The following is an 18,665-nucleotide window of genomic DNA, read 5'->3' as shown; positions in this document are numbered from 1 at the left end:
TGAGGTTGATAGTTGAAATTGGTTTTGTTGGTCGTTGAAGTCGTTCGTTGGTCGTTGCTGTTGAAAATTGTTCCGTTGGTCATTGAAGTTGTTTCGTTGGTTGTTGTTGGCCATTGTTTTAGCAAGTTGGTTGTTTTAGTGATTACTGTTAGTAGTTGAGGTAATTGTTTCGTTGGTTGCTATGAAACAAGCTTGCAAGGGAGTATTAGAATATAGTATTAGTAGTAGTCCTACATTGCTTAGTTTACTTATTTAATATGTGAGTTGTCTATATAAATAAGATTGTTATGTGTTAGGGTTTTTAACACCCTACACACTTTTCCTTCGTAAACAACACTAACGACATAATTTTGCCTTTCTAATTGCTGTTGGCTTATGGTAGATATTGTTTCAGTTGGCGGAAATTGTCTGAGGGTCTTTGTCTTGTGTTCATAAGTTTGTGATTGATTAAGGGGCTTTCGGTCTTAGTTAGAAAGGCAAGGTGTCTTGGAAGGTATAAAGTTTTCATTTTTCAAGTTGGTGTGAGGCCGTGGGCAACATGGTTGAAAAGAAAGATAAGTCTTTGGAGATAAGGAGGACGATCCTTGTTTTTATTGGCAAAAGTTAATATTGTTAGAATAAGGACGACTATCTTAGTTAGAGTGGTAGTTTAGAGGTATCTAGTTTGCATGGAAAACAATGCTCGAGTCTTCGGAGATAAGGAGGAAGATTGTGAATGTTTATGGGATGTTATTGCTATTTGACTACCTTTTGGGTCTTGGTATCCGTCCCTTTAAAGGAATTCCTATGTGTTTGATTTGCAGGGATTGGAGTGCAGGTTGTGAGTTGTAAACTGGCTACGGTTTTGGAGCTTTTATTCTTTCTTTGCTTTTTGCAGGCAACTTGTTCCTGAATTCACTTTGTATCTCATAATTTTCTCTTTGTTATGATTCTAGTTAGAACTTTACAGAATTTGTTTTACGCTATTCTTGTTTTTGAGTTCCTTTCCTAAGTAGAATATGCATTTGCAGGTAGAGCTTTTTTGTGTGAATCACCTTATAAATTGCTCGCTGGAGTCTACTGAAGAATTTATTTGCATGGAGTTCCGTTTTACTTTAAGAGACGATGGGATGCGTGCAGCTTTCCAGCTTCTTCATATGGTTCTTGAGGTAACCTCAGCCTCAACTTGGTTATGTCGGTAAACAGATTTTCTTTTAGCATAATTTTGTGAGGTTTTGTTTTTTTATTTTTCTTGAGGTTAGAGGTTGGAAGTTTGGAGGCATTTCACTTTCTTTTCCACTTTTTTCCTTACTCATATTTCAGGACGAGGGAGCATGTGTCAATACATATAGGTTTTCTTTCATTCTCTACTATGTTTATACTTCATAGTCGATATATACTTGAACACGGGGTTTTGCAAAAGTAGGAAGAGATAGAATAAAGAAAAACCTATGCATTCCCATGCCGAAGAAACTAATGATATTCACATACCAAAACCATATTTATAACGTCAGTTCAGTTATTCCACCAAGGCACCAACTATCAAAACAACCTTTGTAGAGTCCTTTATAGACTCTACCGGTAACTCCTAGAATAAGCATTGCTTTGCCGTAATTCCTAGAATCCTAAGATACGATAAATCCTATGTTACTGACAAGATAAATCTTAAATGAAAAAGTAATTGACTAAATAATGTCATCTAATGTCATCAATTGTATTGAAGGTCTCCATGTGATTTTGTTCTATTCTTGTAATGTTTACTTTTATGTCATTTTAGGGATTTGATAAAAGGATTTTTCCGGATGGAATTAACACAAAGAAGTTATGCTATTTTTTTCCACAGGACAATCCTATTTTATAATGATTAACGGTCTATCTCTGACAATCTTCTTGTTCAAACTCTATGTATACAGTAACTATGTTTCCATATGCCCCCATGTTATGTATATTTCTACAATCTCTATGACAATCTTTCTTATTCAAACTCTATACGAATACAGTAACTATGTTTATATATGCCCTAATGTTATGTATATTCCTACAATGGAGGACTCATGAATTTATGACCGGGGTATCTACATTTGAAATTGGAACCCTAATTCCATAAATATGTAAGTTCTCCCTTAGCTTCACTGCCTACACATTTAATTTACCCAGAGGAACCAAAGCCCCAATTATGAATATGGACGACACATAAGTTGAATAAGTCAAAAACCCTAAAAATTAACAATCTCAAAACCTTAATTGTGACATGTATTCACTGATCAATAGATAATGTACACAGATGAGCATATCGAAAGCATAACCTGAGATTACTGATTTAAAACACAAAAAATAACTTATAAATCAACATAGATGAAATGACCTATAGCTTTCACTCAAATCTTGAAGGCCCTAGAGCTTTCACTCAAATCTTGAAGGCAGAGGTTAGTCGACTTATCTAGACAAGAGAGTGTGAGTCTGGAGGAGTTCTGAGTGGTGGTCCCTGGTCTAGAGTTGTTGGTCGGTGGTAGCATACTTGCGGGTGGTCGAGGGGGAAGAAAACAGTGATAAATTGCGAGAGAGCAGAGATAAAGCAGAGGGAAAAGGTGAGATCTTGGTTATTATTAGGCAGGGCTTTTTTTTTGGAATAATTAAGTGGGCAGAAAAATAAAAGTTCGATAGGGTAAAATGAGAAATAATATCGAACATAGGGGTACTACTACTAGTGTAGTTGCCCAAAATCAGGTGAGGCTTGTTGTGAGAGAAAGAAAGGAAAAGTGTATAGGGTGTTAACTAACCCTAACACATGTGAGCTTTATTTATATTATGTGGCGACTAGTTACATAACATAAGCAACCAATGTGGGACTAAGTCCAACTCTATTCTAACACTCCCCCTCAAGCTGGAGAATAAATATCACAAAATTCCAGCTTGTTACGTAACAACTCTAAACGTGGTTTAACTAGAGACTTGGTGAAGATATCTGCCAACTGAGCTCCTGTAGACACGAAAGGGGTAGCCAACAGGCCACTATCCATCTTCTCCCGAACAATATGACAATCTACCTCGATGTGTTTGGTTCTCTCATGAAATACCGGATTCGAAGCGATATGTATTGCTGCCTGATTATCACAATACATAGGAATAGGTAACTGTACACCAAGCCCCAACTCCTCGAGCAAAGCTCTCAACCATACAATCTCGCATGTAGTATGAGCCATGGCACGATACTCTGCTTCAGCACTGGAACGAGCAACCACAGTTTGTTTCTTGCTCTTCCAGGTAACTAAATTTCCACCAACAAAAGTACAGTACCCAGTTGTGGACCGTCTATCAGATGGTGATCCTGCCCAATCAGCGTCGGTAAAGGCTTCGACACGCAAATGACCATTTGAACGATAAAACAAGCCACGTCCAGGATGAGCCTTGAGATACTTCACAATACGAAGACAAGCGTCCCAATGTGGAAAACGAGGAGCTGACATGAACTGACTTACCATACTGACAGCAAATGAGATATCAGGCCGTGTATTGGTGAGATAATTCAGCTTGCCTACCAAGCGACGATAACGGTCTGGATGAGGAAATATCTCCCCCTGATCAATACACAATTTGACGTTTGGATCCATAGGAGTCTCCGCAGGCTTTGCTCCTAATAAACCAGTCTCCTATAGAATATCTAGCGTATACTTTCTTTGAGATAAACTGATCCCTTCCTTGGATCTTGCTACCTCAATACCCAAGAAATATCGTAGCTTACCCAAATCTTTGGTGTGAAACTGACGCTGTAAGAACTGTTTCAGCTCATCAATACCTTTCTGATCATCCCCAGTAATAATGATATCATCCACATACACAATCAACACTACTCTTCCCCGATCTGACTGAATAGAGAAGACAGAATGATCAGAATGAGAGCGACGCATACCAAACTGCAACACAGCATCACTAAACCTGCCAAACCAAGCTCGAGGGGACTGCTTAAGACCATAGAGGGCTTTGCGAAGGAGACACACCTGAGAACGCTCCCCCTGAGCAACAAACCCAGGAGGTTGCTCCATATAAACCTCCTCGAGCAGGTCACCATGTAGAAATGCATTCTTAACGTCCAACTGAAACAAGGGCCAACCAAGATTGGCAGCCATAGAAATAAGAATGCGAATAGAGTTAATCTTGGCCACCGGAGAGAAAGTCTCAGCATAATCAACGCCATACGTCTGGGTATAGCCTTTGGCCACAAGACGGGCCTTGTACCGTTCTACTGTGCCATCTGGATTATACTTGACGGTAAATACCCATCGACATCCAACAGTAGACTTTCCTGGTGGAAGAGAAACCAACTCCCAAGTGCCATTGTCATGAAGAGCAGACATCTCAGCCTCCATAGCTGTCCGCCACTCAGAAACAGATAAGGCCTCCTGAACAGTGTTAGGAACAAAAATGGACGAAATAGAAGTAGTAAAAGCACGAAGGGACGGAGACAGATGATCATAGGAAACAAACTGAACAATAGGATGAGATGTGCAAGACCGAATACCTTTGCGAAGAGCTATAGGAAGACTAGGTGATGGCGGAGGTGGAGGTGGAGGTGGAGGTGAGGGTGGAGGTGGAGGTGAAGGTGCAACCGGATCTTGGGACGGAGGAGGCGTGGTGGCTGGTACTTGTGGGGCTGTTAATACTTGTTGCCGACGAACATACACCTGCAAGGGAGGACCAGATGGTACACAAATAGGAAACACAGACTCAGACTCAGGAAGGTCAACTGGAGTACTGTGACCCGAGTAAAAGGGCAATGACTCATTAAATGTGACATCAGCACAAACAAAATGACGACGAAGAGATGGTGAGTAACATTTATACCCTTTCTGAGTGCGTGAGTACCCCAGAAAAATACACCGAATTGACCGTGGATCAAGTTTGTCCCGGTCAGGATCCAGAGCATGAACATAACAGGTGCACCCGAACACTCGTAAGGGTAATGAGTGGAGAGGGCGACCAGGAAATAAAACGGTATGGGGTATCTGACCACCTAGAACGCTAGATGGCATACGATTGATCAAGTAACATGCTGTAAGAATAGCATAACTCCAGTAAGACTTAGGAACTTGCATTTGAAATAATAGAGCACGCATAACCTCTGATAAATGCCTAATCTTGCGTTCGGCAACTCCATTTTGTTGTGGAGTTCGAGCGCAAGAAGATTGGTGAATTATACCATGGTCATCAAAAAACTTAGAAAGAGAATTATGAAAATATTCACCTGCATTGTCAGAACGAAATATACGAATGCAAGTATCAAATTGAGTTTTGATTTCCATATAAAATGACTTAAAGATAGAAGACAACTCTGACCGCTCTTTCATGAGATAAAGATACGTAACACGAGAATAATCATCGACAAAAATAGCATAATACTGAAAGCCAAAAACATTAGGAACACGCATTGGACCCCAAATATCAGAATGAACTAAGTGAAAAGGACGGGTTACGCGACTCTCAACCCTAGGATAAAAAGACACTCTATGATGTTTACTAAACTCACAGACTTCACAAGGCAAAGCATCAACACGGCTACATGAAGGTACCAGCCGTTTAAGATTCTGAAGGGATGGATGACCAAGTCGACAATGATGTTGATAGGGTGACACAGAAGACTGAAAGGCAACAGAACTAGGGTGAACATTGTCAGTAAAGTAATATAAACCACCACGCTCAGTACCACCACCAATTTTTCGCCCCGTCTTGAGATCCTGAAACACACAACCATGAGGAATAAATGTGACAGAGCAATTTAAAGATTTAGTAAGTTTACTAACAGACATAAGATTTAATGGAAAACGAGGAACGTGCAATACTGAATCCAAAGTCAAAGAAGAAGTAACAGAAACCGAACCCAAACCAGTAATATCAGTGGTAGAACCATCTGCTAAGGTAACACGAGATGGTTTATCAATAGACTGATGGCCAGAAAGAATAGTAGAATTACCAGTCATATGATCAGATGCACCAGAATCAATAACCCAAGGAACAGAAAAATGAGAAGTTGCAATACAAGCACTAGAAGAACCTGTCTGAGATAGCGTAGCAATGGAGGAACTTGTCTGAAGTGACACAAGGCGTTGGTACTCCTCCATAGAAATAGTCACCATAGCAGTGGAGCGTGCAGCTTGCCTAATATCCTTGGGAGAAGTAACCCGATGAGCCTGAGAAAAACCATGTAGGTCATAGCAGTGGTCCACCGTATGATTAGTTCCCCCACAATAAGTACAAAGTCTATAACCATGGCCTCGACTATGGCCACCTCTCCTTGACATGTGACCTGTACGACTAAATCCACAACGACCAAAACCATGACCACCAGAAACTTGGTCAAAACGACCACTGTACCCATAATCACGGCTAAATGAAGAACCAAAATCACCAGAATCAGCGGAAGTAAAATCAGAACCAGATTTCATTGCAAACATATCACCGTACAATGAGAGGCAACTAGTCAACTACCGATAGATCAACCAACCAAATACTCCACTAACAAACGGCCAATAAACAAGAAATAAGGAACTGATTGACCGGCTAACGACCAAGGGCACGACACCGCATGCATCCAACAAAACCAAAGTAGCCACCGAACAACATAATCCCAATATCAAGCAACAACCAAGAGCTCATATGCCAACATAGACCAAATAACTCAACACAATCTAACAATTGAAATCAGACTTCAACATACCCAAACTACCATCTATTGGAGAGGATAAACCGTAGATTGACCAAAAAATCCAAAATTACTAGAACAATCAGTGCATAAGAGTAACGGAATAATACCCAACAATGATGAACAGTGCGCGATGAACAGTACGACGGTGAACAGTAATCGGGAACAGTGAAGACGATGAACAGTATCGGTGAACAGTGCCGACGATGAACAGTAATCGGTGAACAGTACCGACGGTGAACAGTCCTGTGAACTAATGATTAGGGTTAAGGCAGAGGCTAAGATTAGGATTGTGATTTTATGTACAGAGACTAGGGTTTAGGCTAAGATTGTAGGGATTATGTACAAAGGCTACGGTGGTTTAGGATTGTTGTGGTGGTTTAGGATTAAGATTAAGATCCCGCTTTGATACCATGTTGTGAGAGAAAGAAAGGAAAAGTGTATAGGGTGTTAACTAACCCTAACACATGTGAGCTTTATTTATATTATGTGGCGACTAGTTACATAACATAAGCAACCAATGTGGGACTAAGTCCAACTCTATTCTAACAAGGCTTTCAAGAGAGTAAATGATATGTACTATTATTTCAAAAGGGTACCAGTGTGTTTAGGGAAAAGTGAGATGGTGCCCGCCATGGGACTAGGGTTTAGCTGCATGGTGGCCCACCAATGGGACCAGGCTTTAGCTGCATCCACTCCTAATAATGTGCCCTAAGGTTGTCTTCGGATGGATAGTGGCAGTTGTCTCTGGTTTTCATGAACTTAGTTATTTTATACTTCTTTTATCTCAGAGGGTTTTGATCCTTGCAGATTCTCATTTTTGTGTCCGGTCCCATGTCAAAACCTTCTAGGAACTTCAGCCTTGTTGAGGAAGGGGCACATTTTCAACTAGGATAGAACCTCTCAAGTGAGAAACTATATGGAGCTCAAAGAAAAGCTACCAAGCAAGAAAATTTATGAAGCAACAACACAAAAATGAAAACAATAACTGAAAGTTGCTCTAGTATTTTCTTTTTAATATAGTGATAATATTGATTTACATTTGCGCAAAGACATTTGTATTTGACACCAAATACTAATCAACAATGCTGAATTTGACACAGATAATATATTTTAGAGAATCTATATCTTAGTTGTACACAGGTATGTGTTTATATGTAGATTTTTTTCTGTATGCACATATAGTTCTATATTTTCTCACTTCCCCGCATTCGCTCCAGCACCTTCTCCCATGTCGTGCAACTAATTATTTTTCACATAATACTTTCCAGGTAGAGATCATGCCCATTTGGGCTGCCTTTATGTACATATATATGTCTGTGTATGTGTGTATATGTTTTTGTTCATGCAGCAATCATCAGAGACATTTGCTCAATCGCACCATACTTGAAGATTGGTCCGTGTATTGTGCTCAAAAAACCCATGATTGAGGACATCAAAATAAGCTCTACCTATTTATATGCCATATGTTAGGATTAGATGATTTTTATCTTCCTAGTCTTTCTATGCAAACTTGTTTAGTTGTGAGTACTATGATTTATGTTCCATCAATTGCTCAATCATTGTTGCTGACATGCAGCATAGTGTATGGCTTGAAGATGCATTTGATCGTGCGAGACAGTTATATTTGTCGTATTATCGCTCCATTCCCAAAAGCTTAGAGCGGTCAATCGCTCACAAGCTTCTTATAGCAATGTTGAATGGAGATGAGCGTTTTGTAGAGCCTACACCAAAATCGTTGGAGAACTTAACATTGGAATCTGTAAGAGGTGCAGTGATGAATCAATTTGTCACTAATAATATGGAGGTGTGTAATTCTTTTCTATTTGATATTGCAAGGATTATCACATCCAAAAGACAGTATTTTTTGTTCATCTCAATATGCCAATTTTTGCATCAGGTAAGCATTGTCGGGGACTTCTCAGAGGAGGATATAGAGACCTGTATACTTGATTACCTGGGCACAGTTAGTGCAACAGGAGATTTGAAGATGACTAATGAATATAGCCCAATCACATATCGACCATATCCACATGATCTGCAGTTTCAACAAGTGAGAAGTGATGCTAGTCTATCTTTTTCATAGTACTTTCGAAATAGGGAGTTTTATACTGCCTCTCAAAGGTTTAATAACTTGGCGGTTTCGTCCAATGTATGTCTCTCATTGTTAAGTTGCTGCTGGACAGGTTTTCTTGAAGGACACTGAAGAGAGAGCATGTGCATTAATTGCAGGCCCAGCTCCAAACCGCTGGGGCTTAACTTCCGAAGGCATTGACCTTTTCGAATCCCTTGGGAATATGTCAGCTGACAATGGTGAGACTTTTCCATATAAAGTGATAATTTTATTTTGTTATTGGCATCTTATTCTTTTTGTGTCGACTTGAAATGGTGGGTGTCCCTCCCAATTCTCGTAGAACTGCAGGCAGTTTTTGTTCAGTTTTCCCTTTCATCAAGTCTCAACTGCGAAGCATGTTAGTGCAACACCTACCCCTCCCGATATGGTAGATCAACAAAAAACATAGTTCCTAGGTTGTTCTTGAAAAAAGATATCCGAATACAGAAAAAGCAAAAGAGATCAACCCACTTGGGTATGTGTATAAGTGGATACTGTTTTGCAACGTATATTAGTTTATTAAACTTCTTCTTGAAATTCTGAAACTTCCTAATGGTTCCTCTATAAATAGAGAAAAATTACTATTGGAATTGAGTGCATTTAATTAAAGAAAAAAATGTTGGAAAACAGTATTAGATGGACAATGTCAAGAAGTGCTCTGTGTATTCAATTTTTTAGTCTGCACTTTTATCACACAATTCTACTTTGTGGCCATATGTTGTGGTTTGCAGAACTTTAGGTTTCACCACTATGTAGTTCTAGCAGGTTATTGGATTGAAAGTATATCTTCAATAAGCCAGTTTAGGTAAGAAACTTGGAAATTTGATTTGCAGATGACCAATCAAAATCTGAGGCACAAAACAAACCGCAAGGAAGATTTCGCAGTCATCCACTCTTCTTTGCCATTACATTGGGCTTGTTGGCTGAAATAATAAATTCAAGGTATTTCTATGTTCAATACTGCATTTAGCTTTTAAACATGAGAGAAAATCCATTTAATATCTTTTCCTTCCATTTCTATGTATGGCATGATGCATCAATCTCTCAACTACACCGCCCCAAATCACTAGGTATGCGTTTTTCTCAGTCACTTCCAAGTTTGTCTTCGATAACGACATTTAATTATCTTCTTCAGATAATACAAATCATTTGAGTCATTGGAATAATATGGTTTCTCTTGGTATCTTTCATTAGTTTGTTGCTTACTCCTATGATGTAATTAACTAGCTATGATTTTATACATAATAAATTGGCTATTATTTGTTACGGACCGATGACTCATTGCAGCAAAATAACATTATTAAGTAACGATATACCCTTGGCCTCTGCTACTTTCCTCTTGATTTTGTACTCTCTTTTTTTAGAATGTTCTAGTTTTTGTACTTCATTATCTTGTGGACTCCTTTAATTTCCGACTCAACCCAAGGCTGGAAATGCATAATTTGCATTGGAATATCAGCGGACAAAAATGTCTTCGAAATTCTGTCTTTAATTATGCTCTATCAGCGATAAAATCCTCAGAATCTAGTACAATAGTACTATATTCTTTTAAGAAAGGAGAAAAAATATTTAAAAAGGGTCTTAAAATTTAAAGCTGCTAGTATAGAAAGTAAAAGGTTTTAATTGCCATGTCTACTGGTCTATTGGTGGCTCTTGGAATTGTTGATAATGTCAGTGGGGTTCTAGTTGCAGATTTCTTTTTACTGGTCATGTCGGTGGTTTTTTGTTTTTGTTGCATATTGGTAAATAATGATAACATTCCTCAATTTATGAAAAATGTATACCAACCTCCCTTATTAATTGTACAAAGGATGAGGGCTCAAAGGTGTTGGTGTAGGAGGAAATCAGATAGGGGTGAAGTTAAATAAAAGAGACTTACAAATGGAGCTTAATACCAGCAAGAAAACTTTTTGGTGGTGGACAGTGGTAACAACGTTTGTTGCACATACCATACTAAACATCATCATAAGAGTGAATGCATTGTGGGGATGTTAGAAGCGGCACAACATGTGAGGAAGTCATTTGATATGGATTTTGCTGTGGACAACAACTGCAACTTAGACTTGATCCACACGGGGGTCCTTTAGGAGTAGAGGAAGGTCTAGGATGTCATGGTTGGGACTTTTAGAAATAACGAAATTCGCCTGGGAATCAACTAAGATATGGTCTTTTTAATAGAGCCATCTAAGGAATGTATCCATGGGACAAAACCTTCTTGTAATTTGGACAAAGGTTTTTTCATTTGAGACTTTTAGCATTTTGGCATGGACAGAAACCTGTAAGAAGCAGAGGAACTTACTTTGATTTTAGATTGAGAGTAAAGGACATGAAAGTTATTCTAGTTATGGTTGAAAAGGAGACCAGACTGTCCATTAAGATACGTGGTTGTTGGGACTAATAGAGTTAGTAGATGGAGGTATTATGTTTAATTTAGACTGAGGTGGGAAAAAGAAGAAGCGCAGTTTCAAAGTTATTGACATGAGGAAACCAGCAATGTCTTATTATTCAGTAATAAAACAGTTCAATCTTGGAGACAGTTTCCATAGATTTGTGGTTTTAAGATTTTAATTTGCTGTCGTCTGTTAGTTATGGGCATGACCAAGGCAAAGCTTGGAGTCTACTTGTTTGCTAGTAATTTTTTTTTTTGATTGGCAAAAAGAATTTAAACGGGCCTAGGACACAACGGTAGTCGCCACCTGAGACCCTACAACCAAGGAAGGCAAGGCGCCAACCAAAGCACCAGAACCAGCAACAAAACCTCCCAAACAGCTGAATCAAAGCACAAAAACTAGCATAGAAAGATCCTCCAAAAAGAAGCAAAACAGCCGAGCAAACACCCCCCTCAAAAACACCCTTCAGACATAAAAAAATCAGCAATAGGAACAAGCAGAAAACAACATCAAGGGATCACTAGCCCAAATCGCCACGCAACAAGAGGAGACAAAAAACACCAACCAGGCCATTTGATCAGAAGAGCACCCACACTAAACCTTAGATAACTCCATAAAACAGGCAAACAGAGATACAAAAGAGTTAGAGCCTGTTCCAGATTCTCAAATAGGTACTAAGGACCTATTTTCAAGCTTAAAAATAATAGGCTTACAAAAATAATTTTTCAATTTTTTTTTGCAGGGTTTGATAGATCTCGTCGAGATCTAGCAAACAAGATCCATATTGCATATTTTTTGATTTTAGTTAGCCTATTATTTTTATGCTTGAAAATTGTAAATAAGTACTTATTTTTAAGGGGGAAAGCGGAACACCACCTTAGAGCTCCAACGAGATGAAGGCACCTTCCTCCACATCATCAAAATCACCGACCTCCTTATCAGTTATTTCACCCTCCTCCATTTCAATATATATCCTTAACATGAAATTCTCATTCTCATTGTACTTTGCACCCAACAAAGCATCTGTATCCATCCATTTACGAGCTTGCATAATTAAAGTGGAATTTCTGTTACGAATGTCATGAGATGATAGAGAAGACAAAGATACCACCTTATCCTTATTTTTCAACTTAACTGCCTTTAACCCAAACTCAGTGATGAGTTTCTTCTTTCTAATCTTCCTTTGCGATCTTTTAGCCTCCTTTCCAATTTTCGAATTGCTTTCTCATAATGATGTGCCCCAGTACGGGCTCTTGAGCTACCAAGTTAATACTTGTTCCCCAACCTTTACGTTACTTCCAAAAGGAGTCATAGAAACTCCTTCCATTGAATCCTTCTGCACAAGAGAAATAGGGCTTGTGATAGACTAGCTCTCAGATTTTGAAGGAGGAGCACTCTTCAGAACTGAGCCAACGAGCGAACTAGCCTCCTTCAAAGCCAACTCATCACTATGATTGTAATTACCCGCCCCAGCTGACCTGTTAACCCTTAGCCTAACCACGTGGCTCAAAAGGTTAACCTCAGGTTATTGGTCGGAATCCCTTATAAACAACTTTACCCTTTTATTCCCCACCGATGTGGGACTACTTTGCCCATGTGGGTTCTCACAATTACCACCACCAAGTTCCACATAGAGATTTTGCTTATTTGTCAATTCATCATCCAACAACTCTGCCCTAGAATCTCCACCAATGTCATCCTCTAGAGCTTCATTGACATCAAAATCCACCGAATCATCATCCCCAGGATCAGTCGCAGCCACGGTCTCCTTCCCAACATGATCATTCCCCTTCTTTTATCTTCATCGATGTAAACACATGCTTTTCCCAACATGTTTCTGCCATGGGATCTTCAATTACTTTGACAGGATAGATGGTAAGTACCATTAATCTTAACATGTACAATCTCGTTAATGCAGTCAAGATAATCTATTAGGATAAACATACGCCCTTTATCGAAAGTAATGGATTTCTCTGCTAACTCATCAAGTTTAATAACATCACCCCACAACTTTCCAATATTAATAAAAGTAGAAGAGCACCAAGCATTAAGAGGAACACCATAACAAGAAATCCAAACACACCTTGAAGATTTGATATTTTGATTATCCCATGCCTCCACTGATGAGAACCATTTTGGCAACAGCTTATCTTCGTCCTTAAGAAAATCATTCAAAAGACTCAAGAGTATTGAAGAGGCCACCCATATGACGTATCTGAGCATCCCAAATACCATTGCTAATGAAGAGGACATGAACCGTATTCATGTCACAGAAATTGATTGATTTTCCAACTGCGCTCTTTTGCAACCATCCCAATCCCACTTCCTTAGCTTCCACCAACTTAGTCATACCGTTAGAACCACCTTTCCTTGTTCTCCTAGGGGCTTTAGGGGCTTTTTGGTGTTTTGTCCTTATTCAAATAAGTTTTGCGTTTGGTAGTTTATGCCAAACTTTTGTGGATCATTGATTCTTCTTGACGAGAGTACTTTACCCAAATATTTTTACTTTTGGGGCTTTATCTTGGATATTTCCAAAATTATTTGGGTAAAAGTAAAAAAATTGGGTTTTCCGATTCCTCTCGTTGAGACGAATCAATAATTCACAAAAGTTTGGCACAAAACTAACAAACACGGGAAAAAATTTTACAAGGACAAAACGCCAAAAAGCCCTTAGGAGAACAAGGCTGAATATTTGCATAGGTAGGACTATAAGAAGCTCTCTGTTTGCTCTATATCTCATCGGATTTAGGTTGCCATCTATGAAGAGATGATGCCTTGTTATCCTTCTTTCCCCCAACTAACGACTTCCAAGAAACATTATCTTTTCAGTTCTTTTCAAACTGCACAACCATTCTAAAATTTCTAATCAAAACGCCATTGAGATCCTCAATCGTACCAAAAGCCTCCTTCCTCCTCTTAAATCTAATGAACCCGAACTTGGTATTGAAAGATGAGCTTCTTTTGCTCGGCATATACACATAATTTCTGTTCGATACAAACCCAATTTAGTTATCATACTGCACATTTGAAGTATTCTATGGCCTTTCTACAGGCTTTTCACAACAGTGAGGGATTCTCTTGGTTTAACATATGATGTATCATTTGAATTGAACCTGTTTGATCGGCTGAAGCTTGGGTGGTATGTCATCTCAGTAACATCAACACCAGGGAAGGTGTGTAGTTTTAGTTCCGATCGTTTTAGAAATTGTGATTTTCTTTCATTTATGGTTATGTTCTTAACCAGTAATTACAATACTTTCAGGTGTATAAAGCTGTTGATGCTTGCAAGAATGTCCTCAGAGGTTTGCATAGCAACAAGATTGACCCAACAGAATTGGACCGGGTTTGTTACTTTCCAAAGTTGGAATATATTGCTATATCTAATTCCTAGTTTTTTCTCTTTATTGGGATTTCCATTTAAGAATGATTCCCAAAAGGTATTGGACTTAGTATGATATCGAAGTTTGGTTTTGTCATGTTAGTCTGATCAAAATAAAGCATGGAATCTCACATGGTCATGCCCAGTGAAATGATATCTGAAATTTATAGTATAAAGAGTTAACATTGCTTATTGCTGGTTGAATACCTCATTGAGAATTTATATATGAAACTTGTTTTCAACATTAACAGGCAAAACGGACCCTGTTAATGAGACATGAGGCTGAAAGCAAGTCAAACGCATATTGGCTAGGATTGTTGGCTCACTTGCAAGCTGCTTCTGTCCCAAGGAAGGTGAATTTGGAAAATAACAAAAAGCTCAGCCTTGTGTTTTTTTGAAGTCTTGTTCTCTTTTTATTTTGACACACACTAGTTTTGGGTAGATGACCGAACTATGTCTACTTTCACGTGTGCCACAATAGCCTTTCATTTTAGGGAAGAAGGTTTGATTATTTTGTGTTAATATCTCAGAATTCTTTTTTCACTTCCAGGACATAACATGCATTAAAGATCTTAATTCGCTGTATGAAGCTGCCACAGTCGGAGACCTATACCTTGCCTATGATCAGTTGAAGATTGATGAAAGTTCCTTGTATTCTTGCATTGGTGTAGCTGGGGCTCAGGCTGGAGAAGAAATTGCCGGTAAAGAAGATCTTCCCAGTTCTGTTGTCTGGTTTTCCTTCTTTGTTGTCTGTGGATCATTGCTTTCTATATATGACGAAAATGGAAATGGGACAACAAATAATGGGAAAAGAAAAGATGCGACTAGATTGATTCATCTATGACCTTGGACAAAGCTAGAAACTTTGGTTTAGGGGTGCCATAGCAAGTGTGCGTAAGAAAGTTCCCTTTGGGTGATTGATGGTTTCTATGAATTCGTCAAATAGAGATACCAATAAGACAAATCAACCACCAGTTATTTTACATGTTTTTGAGCTATACAACTAGCATGGTTGTTATGCTAGAATCTTAAGGCGATTATTATTTGATATAGGTTGTAATCAATGATAAAGCTACTTTTATGGGTTTTTTAGGTGAGAAAACTACAACGTAGTATTTAGAAATGGTATTACTAATTTGGTGGTGTTACTTACGGGTAGAATGTCACATAATATGTCATGCTAATACACTGCAGCATTTTTCTTACACTGAAAATAAATGATTGACAAAAGAATATACGAAATGTAGGATGCCATTAAAAAGTGTGATAGATATTCTTTCAACTGTAGAGTTGCTAAACTAATCATGCTCTCATTAGATTACATGGTTTATCTTGTCTTCTGATGCCCCACAATTCTTGGAATTTTAACTGCTAACCGTAAATTCTGTCAGTTTCTTCGATCTTCACTATTGTCTGGACTAACATTTTGTTTTCAATGTATTGATTATCTATTGTGCAAATTCCTTAGTGGAGGAAGAATCAATTGAAGGCCTTCACAGTGTTCTTCCTTTGGGGGGGCGTGGTTTATCGACAATGACACGGCCAACGACGTAAATATATTGGTTCCATTTTCAGATTGGAGCTGAAAGAGACATTGACCGGTATGACAGGTATGTTTCTCATACATTGCCCTGAGATTAATTTCGCTCCCAAGTTTCCTAGATTTGTAAGGAATTCACATTATTGATTGGCAGGTGCAGTGCTATTGTTCACAGAGGTTCCCTGCCGGTGGGCAATAGAAAATTAGATGGGTTATTATACACTAAGCATCCCTTGTTGCATTGGTGATGCTTTGATGGGCTTGCAGCACTCGAAATGGTTGTTGGGCGCGCTATGGCAATGCTATTATGCCATAACAATCAGTCATCAATGGAAGGCTACCATAACTGCCCCTTCGCAAAGGTTGTTATTGGAAAGAGCGAGCTCAGTTGCCTGTCAGTCTCTAATATTTTACGTACCCTTTCAGTCTGTGATGTTTTACTTCATTATGTCCAGACTACCCATTCTTTTTCCGTGTCTGTGTTTATTAATTTCTTGTTGTCTAAGGGTAAATTAGTGAAGAGGCCTGTGTTATTATTTATAGCTGATGTTTGATGGCGTTATGTATACCTGTACAATGGTTTATTTTTCAAAATAAAGGGTAGTTGGGTCGTTCTAAAGACAGCCTTTCTAAGTTGTGCCTCATGTAAGTGTTGGTGCGAGGGTGAGAGGCATTCCAGTTCGTTTCAATGGAAAACAAATTAGTAAATTTTTGCAAGTTGGGCAATTTGTTTCACACCGTCAAGTTTTTCTCTGCTACTACAGAATGTATTTACTTTTTCTAGAAAGCCAAATGTTCCATAATCAGCCAAAATCTTAATGCAAAAAATGAACTATTGTCACCCCACTTAGTCACTCACTGTTCACCACAGCACCTCCTCGTGACCTTCATGGCTCAGACTCTATACTCGCCTGTTAATGCCACCCGTTCTTAAGTACTTCCTAAAAATGGTCAATGCCTTGCTCATTCTGCCCCATTGTCGTCACCCCAACCCACTTGAAAACCCTAGCCCTTTCCTACCATGCGCCCATGCCCATGCCCTTTCCCAGTACTCTCTCTCCAACACCACTACTGCTACCTCCATTGTCGGGAAAATCAACTTTTTCACTATATTCATGTGGCGACTGAACATCCTCTTCATTGTTGTCACTATGTGTTGTAGGTGTAGGAATTAGCTCCAAATCAATAAGATCGCAAGCAATTTTCTCCGGTTGCTCATCCTTGCCAATATCTTCAATTGTTTGACCTTCAAAAAAGACAACATCCTTACTTCGAATTACTTTCTTGTCCATCGGATTCCACAATCTATAGCCAAATTCCCCATGCTCATGGCCAAGAAATATGCATTGTTTTGACCTGTCATCAAGTTTGGACCTTCTATTTTTTGGAATGGGAACCCTGACAACCAAAAATGATCATAAGTGACGTCTTTTCTCGACCAAACATTTTCAGGCACATCACCATTCAAAGGAACCGAAGGAGACAAATTAATCAAGTCAATCGCTGCCTCATTGTCTCAGCCCAAAAAAACTCTTAGCAATTTTGCATTTGTAAGCATACATCTCATTCTTTCCACCATAGTGCGGTCCATTCTCTCAGTCACTCCATTTTGTTGAGGAGTTTTCTTGATAGTCTTTTGATATTTAATGCGTTGGCTATGATAATATTCATCAAATGGTCCAAGATATTAACCACCATTATCGGCACGAACACATTTCAACTTTCATGAAAATGCTTAAACACATCTAAAACTTGATCTTTAGTTTTAAATATGTACGTAAGCCATAATTTCTTGAATGGTCATCAATTAAAGTAACAAAATAAAGTACACCGCCATGAGATCAAACTTTTAAGGGACCACAAAACATCCAAATGCACGAAGTCCAAAATGTAAAGATTTTCTTTAAAAAGATTTGAAATGAAATGCAACTCTATTTTGTTTACCGGCCAAGTAATAAACACAAGTATTGAGAAGTGTACCTTTCATACTGGGTAAGAGCTTTTTCTTGGCAAGAACGTGCTTCCTCTTTTCACTCATGTGGCCAAGCCTCCTGTGCCACAATTTAGTTGTAGAATCATCATTAAGTGTATTCACAACGCTCTTTGCTAATTTTCTCTTTCATTCTATAAAGTGAGCAAGTCTTGTTTCCTTTAGCCACCACAAGAGAGAACCCTTTGTGAGCTTCTATTTTCCATCATCCAAATGGTGGTTGTAGCCTTCATCATCTAGCTTTCCCGTAGAGATCAAATTGAGATTACGAACAAATCCATAATCTCATTCATTGTAAAAAGTGAAGAAATCGGCTCTTGAAGTGACATGAAATGAAGCACCAGAATCAATTGCCCGATTAGTCTCTTGGCTTATGTTACCAAATTAACACAACTTTCATCACATACAATCATAAGTTCACCATAAGAAGTGATCGCAGTTGTGTTTTTTTGCCTCTTTTCACCACATTTCTCTTGAATTTTCTCTTTGTATTTGAGTTTTAGGCATTCCCACTTCATGTGCCCTTTCTTGTGACAATGATGGCACTCTATGTCATTCTTTGTAGGTGATCTTCCCA

General features: G+C 38.7%; 1 protein-coding gene across 2 annotated transcripts in view; it reads left to right on the top strand.

Moving 5' to 3' along the window:
* Positions 1-16,717, top strand: part of LOC131316840 (stromal processing peptidase, chloroplastic-like) — a 37,609-nt gene extending 20,892 nt beyond the window's left edge. Inside the window, exons 15-25 of one of the 2 annotated variants that reach the window (XM_058346303.1) lie at positions 1,011-1,148; positions 8,256-8,483; positions 8,577-8,729; positions 8,863-8,989; positions 9,623-9,731; positions 14,232-14,352; positions 14,442-14,522; positions 14,810-14,911; positions 15,109-15,259; positions 16,027-16,168; positions 16,253-16,717. In XM_058346303.1, coding sequence (XP_058202286.1) covers positions 1,011-1,148; positions 8,256-8,483; positions 8,577-8,729; positions 8,863-8,989; positions 9,623-9,731; positions 14,232-14,352; positions 14,442-14,522; positions 14,810-14,911; positions 15,109-15,259; positions 16,027-16,112 — 1,296 coding nt within the window. In that variant the 3' untranslated portion in view covers positions 16,113-16,168; positions 16,253-16,717. Of the gene's footprint in view, positions 1-1,010; positions 1,149-8,255; positions 8,484-8,576; positions 8,730-8,862; positions 8,990-9,622; positions 9,860-14,231; positions 14,353-14,441; positions 14,523-14,809; positions 14,912-15,108; positions 15,260-16,026; positions 16,169-16,252 lie in introns of those variants that run through there. The other variant, XM_058346304.1, reaches the window with a different exon arrangement.
* The last annotated feature ends 1,948 nt before the right edge of the window (positions 16,718-18,665 follow it).

Source organism: Rhododendron vialii, chromosome 2a (assembly GCF_030253575.1).
Source record: "Rhododendron vialii isolate Sample 1 chromosome 2a, ASM3025357v1".
Classification (NCBI taxonomy): Eukaryota; Viridiplantae; Streptophyta; class Magnoliopsida; order Ericales; family Ericaceae; genus Rhododendron; species Rhododendron vialii.
Note: the sequence above shows the minus strand (reverse complement) of the source record. Positions and strands in the feature narration are given on the sequence as shown.